This window comes from Charadrius vociferus, unplaced genomic scaffold (genome assembly GCF_000708025.1).
Source record: "Charadrius vociferus isolate BGI_N301 unplaced genomic scaffold, ASM70802v2 scaffold735, whole genome shotgun sequence".
NCBI lineage: Eukaryota > Metazoa > Chordata > Aves > Charadriiformes > Charadriidae > Charadrius > Charadrius vociferus.
The window spans coordinates 41,308-46,327 of record NW_009648544.1 but is presented as its reverse complement, the minus strand read 5'-3'; the positions used below and the strand labels follow the sequence as shown (position 1 = coordinate 46,327).

Here is a 5,020-nt window from a genome sequence, read left to right as displayed (position 1 = left end):
TCAGGGGGTTGAGCCACAGTGGCTCCAATTCCCTTTAATTTGCCAAAAATATAGATTATTTTATAAAAAGAAGTGTATTTTCTGTTTTTCAGCACAGGGAAAAATAAGGATTTAAATGATTTCCCCCCCCCCCCCCCCCCCCCCGAGCGGGTTTTTTTGGGGGGGGAGGAGAAAAATCACTTTGGGGACTGGGAAACCTGTCACCCCCGCCTACCTGTGGGTGAAAATAACCTGATTTCACCCCAAAAAACCCACTAAATTTGCTCCAAAAAGCAAAAAAAAAGGACAAATTTCTGATGATAGTCCTTTTTCCACCCCTTTTTTTTGTTTTGGGTTTTTTTTTTGCGTTTATTTGCACTTTTTTGCCCATTCAGACTTTGTCCTTTCCCAAACAACATCAGCCGCGCCAGAAAACGCCGCTCCTGGGTTAGAATTGACCCAAAAAGGACTGAAATCACCCCAAAAATAAAAAATAGGGATTTCTATCCAAGTGCAAGGTGAGGTTGGGAGCAGGGCTGGGTGTGGGGTGGGGGGGGAGACCCCAAATCGGTTGGTTTTAACCCCAAAATGTGGCGCTGGGGGATTTTTCGGAGGCATGACGTCGCTGGGCTGCCGAGATTAATAATTTTTGTGGTTTTTTTTAGAAAATCAAAAATAGATATATTTAAATCGCAGGCTCCGGAGGCGGCTGGTGGGATGCAGATCTATGAGGTACTGGGGGGGGGCAGCAGTTTTGGGGTTATTTTGGGGGGGTTTATTTAAACCGTGTGAGGGGTGGGGGGAAAAAAGGCTGTTTTGAAGCTCCTGGAAACAAAAAATACATAAAAATTAAATAAAATAATGAAATAGAGGCAGTAAATATGAAAAAAAAACAACGGGTTTTTATGTGGGTTTTTAGGCCTCGGCCTGTTCCGGCCTCTCCCCCCTCACGGGGCTGGTTAAAAATTAAAAGCTTTTTGGCACAATCTGGTGGGATTTCACCCCCAAAAAATGGATGAAGGGACATCTGGGTCTGGGTGTGGGGCTCCGTGGGGCGACGCCTCCTTCCATCTCGCCCCCCCCCTCCCAGGTCTTCCTCATGGTTGTCTTCTTCTCCCTCGGCCGAGGAGGTCATGGGGCCTATGGAGAGGCCCAACCGCCGGCGGTGGAGAGACATTGGCAGCCCTCAGGTGGGTCTTCTTCTTGGGGCGTGGGTTGACCTCGGGTGATGGGTGGACGCCCACCCAGCTGCTCACTCAACCCTGTCTTGGAGAAGGATGGAGTCCTTTGGGATGGACCTTCTCCAAGGTGGGGTCTCCATGGGTTGGGATCCTTCAGGATGAACCTATTTCATGGTGGGTTGTCTATGGGCTTGGGTCCTTCAGGATGAACCTATTTCATGGTGGGTTGTCTATGGGCTTGGGTCCTTCAGGATGAACCTATTTCATGGTGGGTTGTCTATGGGCTTGGGTCCTTCAGGATGAACCTATTTCATGGTGGGTTGTCTATGGGCTTGGGTCCTTCAGGATGAACCTATTTCATGGTGGGTTGTCTATGGGCTTGGGTCCTTCAGGATGAACCTATTTCATGGTGGGTTGTCTATGGGCTTGGGTCCTTCAGGATGAACCTATTTCATGGTGGGTTGTCTATGGGCTTGGGTCCTTCAGGATGAACCTATTTCATGGTGGGTTGTCTATGGGCTTGGGTCCTTCAGGATGAACCTATTTCATGGTGGGTTGTCTATGGGCTTGGGTCCTTCAGGATGAACCTATTTCATGGTGGGTTGTCTATGGGCTTGGGTCCTTCAGGATGAACCTATTTCATGGTGGGTTGTCTATGGGCTTGGGTCCTTCAGGATGAACCTATTTCATGGTGGGTTGTCTATGGGCTTGGGTCCTTCAGGATGAACCTATTTCATGGTGGGTTGTCTATGGGCTTGGGTCCTTCAGGATGAACCTATTTCATGGTGGGTTGTCTATGGGCTTGGGTCCTTCAGGATGAACCTATTTCATGGTGGGTTGTCTATGGGCTTGGGTCCTTCAGGATGAACCTATTTCATGGTGGGTTGTCTATGGGCTTGGGTCCTTCAGGATGAACCTATTTCATGGTGGGTTGTCTATGGGCTTGGGTCCTTCAGGATGAACCTATTTCATGGTGGGTTGTCTATGGGCTTGGGTCCTTCAGGATGAACCTATTTCATGGTGGGTTGTCTATGGGCTTGGGTCCTTCAGGATGAACCTATTTCATGGTGGGTTGTCTATGGGTTTGGGTCCTTCAGGATGAACCTATTTCATGGTGGGTTCTCCACGGGCTGGAGTCCTTCGGGATGAACCTGCTCCATGGTGGGGTCTCCATGGGTTGGCGTCCTTCAGGATGTATGTGCTCCAACGTGGGCACTCCATGGGCTGGAGTCCTTCAGGATGAACCTGTTGCTCTCCATGGATTGGAGTCCTTCAAGATGAACCTTCTCCACGATGAGCTCTCCATGAGTTGGAGTCCTTCAGGTTCAACCTGCTTCAGCCTGGGCTCTCCATGGGCTGTGGGGGAAAGCTCTTCCATGGCACCTGGAGCATCTCCTCACCCTCCTTCTTCACCAATCTTGGTGTCTGCAGGGTTGGTGCTCTCCTGTTTTCTCACTCCTCGGTCTCACCACTGTTTTTAATCCTTCTCAAATATGTTCTCAGAGGGGCACCACCAGTTTTGACCAGCGGTGGGTCCATTTTGAAGCCAGCTGCACCCCGCTGCGTCCAAGGTGGGGCAGCCCCATGACTCATGTCACAGCGGTCACCTCCTGCACCTCCCACCCCTCTTCCACCACCCAAACCCTCGCCAACGTAAACCCAGTTCATGGTCTCATCCATCCCTCTTGTCCTCTGAGGCATGAAGGTCTCCACTCTTCTGATTTTTAGCACCACCACCCCCCATTTACCTGCTTTTCCCCCCCAAAAAATTAAGAAAAGTTGGTTGAGATGTTTCCACTCAGCGTTTTCTGGGGCAAAGGTGGGGCAGGATGGAAGGAGGTATCTCAGTTCACCAAAATCCTCCGTTTTTTTTCCCCCCTGCAGCCGCTGGTTGGAGCTTTCTACAGAGGAAACGAGGTGAGGAACCACCTTCCTACCTGAAGTGGGTGGCTTTTGAGGGCAAGCTGCCCGCCGACGCCGTCTCCAACTGGAATGGCTACGCCAAGAGGACGGAGTACGTCTGCTCCACGCAAGTGCTGGGCTGCAACACCGGCGCCTACGTCCCTGACCGAGGTCCCTTCTGCTTCTTCCCATACGGTGGACAGGAGCGGAGCACCCACGACTTCAAGGTGTTGGTCAACGTGGGAGACTTCGAGGCGCTGGATTGGGTGGACAAATCCTTCGGCAGCGTGCCCGAAAACGCTGTGGAGGGTTGTCCGTTCGTTGACATCTTCGTTGGGAGGAACCGCTACGGCTTGGGCAAGGTCTTCAAAGGGCAGAGGGCTCTTTTTGTGGCGGTAGATGGTGAGGAGGTTTGGTACAAGTGGTACCAAGTTTTGGTGGTCAAGAAGGGCCCAGCGAATGTCACCATCTCCGACGTGCGCTACAACGTGAGCGGGGCGGTGGAGCACAGGGAGGACGTCACCCTGACGAAGACCACGGTGAGGAACGAGGGCTGCCGTAGGACCCACAAAGCCGTCACCTTGGAGGAGGTCACCGAGATGGAACACGACTGGGAGATGGACCAGAGGGTCTTCGCCACCATCCGCGGGGTGTTGCAAGCTGCCCTCTTGGTCTTCAACGGGACGGGTTGGGAGGTCACCAACGTCACCGACGTCCCCTGGGTGGGGGGAGCCAGCACCAGCAAGTATATTGTCCACACCCACGTGGTGGAGGAGGAGGTGCAGCCCCGGATGGCGTGCACGGTGGCCCTGGAGGGACATCGGTTGGACGTCCACATCCCCTTCACTGCCCAACTCACTCGTGATTTTGGCGACGGTCAACTGCACCACGTGGCCGTGACGGGGTGGGCTCGCAGCCAGGCGGTGTGGGGCGTCCGGGCCAGCGTCAAGGAGTGTTGGGCCATCACCGACGTCCCACCATGCCGGGGGTAGTGGATGGTGGGCCAGAGCCGTGTGTCTGCTTCTTGCAATCTGCTTTTTCTGGGTGGTTTTTTGGGTTTTTTTCACCCCAAATAAATACGTCTCACCCCAAAATGGGACGGCAGCAATTTGGAATGCAGAAAAGTGCATTTTTTTAAATATTTTGGCCTTCCATATTTTTCGTTTTCGTGGCATAACCTTCGTCCCGCTCTGATGATGCGGCAGCAATGCAGAATGTAGAAAAATGTGTGTTTTTTCCCTCTTTATTTTCTATTTTCTCCAAAAGAACCTCCATCTCTCCCCCAAAAAACCCACAGCCGCTTAGGATGCTTATGGAGGTGGCATCACCTCAGGGCGATGGTGGAGGCTGTGTCTTTAGAGGACACTCATGGAGGTGGCATCATTTATGGGTGATGGTGGAGGCTGTGTCCTTGGAGGATGTTCATGGAGTGGCGTCACGTCGGGGTCATGGTGGAGGCTCTTTCTTTGGAGGACACTTATGGAGGTGGAATCATTTGTTGGTGACGGTGGAAGCTGTGTCCTTGGAGGATGCTCATGGAGGTGGCATCACCTCAGGGTGATGGTGGAGGCTGTGTCCTTAGAGGACACTCATGGAGGTGGTATCATTTATTGGTGACAGTGGAGGCTGTGTCCTTGGAGGATGCTCATGGAGGTGGCATCATTTATTGGTGACGGTGGAGGCTGTGTCCTTGGAGGATGCTCATGGAGGTGGTATCATTTATTGGTGACAGTGGAGGCTGTGTCCTTGGAGGATGCTCATGGAGGTGACACCATCTCAGGATGGTGATGGAGGCTGTGCCCTTGGAGAACACTCATGGAGGCAGCATCACCTCAGGGTGGCGGTGGAGGCTGTGTCCTTTGGAGGTGGCATCATCTCAGGGTGATGATGGAGGCTGTGTCCTTGGAGAACACTCATGGAGGCAGGATCACCTCAGGGGGACGGTGGAGGCTGGGGCC

General features: G+C 52.7%; 2 protein-coding genes across 2 annotated transcripts in view; one reads left to right on the top strand and one right to left on the bottom strand.

Annotated features, from left to right (window-relative positions):
- CHMP2A (charged multivesicular body protein 2A) overlaps positions 1-4,054 on the top strand; it is a 9,652-nt gene extending 5,598 nt beyond the window's left edge. Inside the window, exons 4-6 of the mRNA XM_009885965.1 lie at positions 645-711; positions 1,070-1,169; positions 3,045-4,054. Coding sequence (XP_009884267.1) covers positions 645-711; positions 1,070-1,169; positions 3,045-4,054 — 1,177 coding nt within the window. The remainder of the gene's footprint in view (positions 1-644; positions 712-1,069; positions 1,170-3,044) is intronic.
- The window catches only part of LOC104287284 (zinc finger protein 2 homolog), a 56,979-nt gene that overhangs the window by 43,299 nt on the left and 8,660 nt on the right, over positions 1-5,020 (bottom strand). The gene's annotated exons all lie outside the window — the stretch shown is intronic.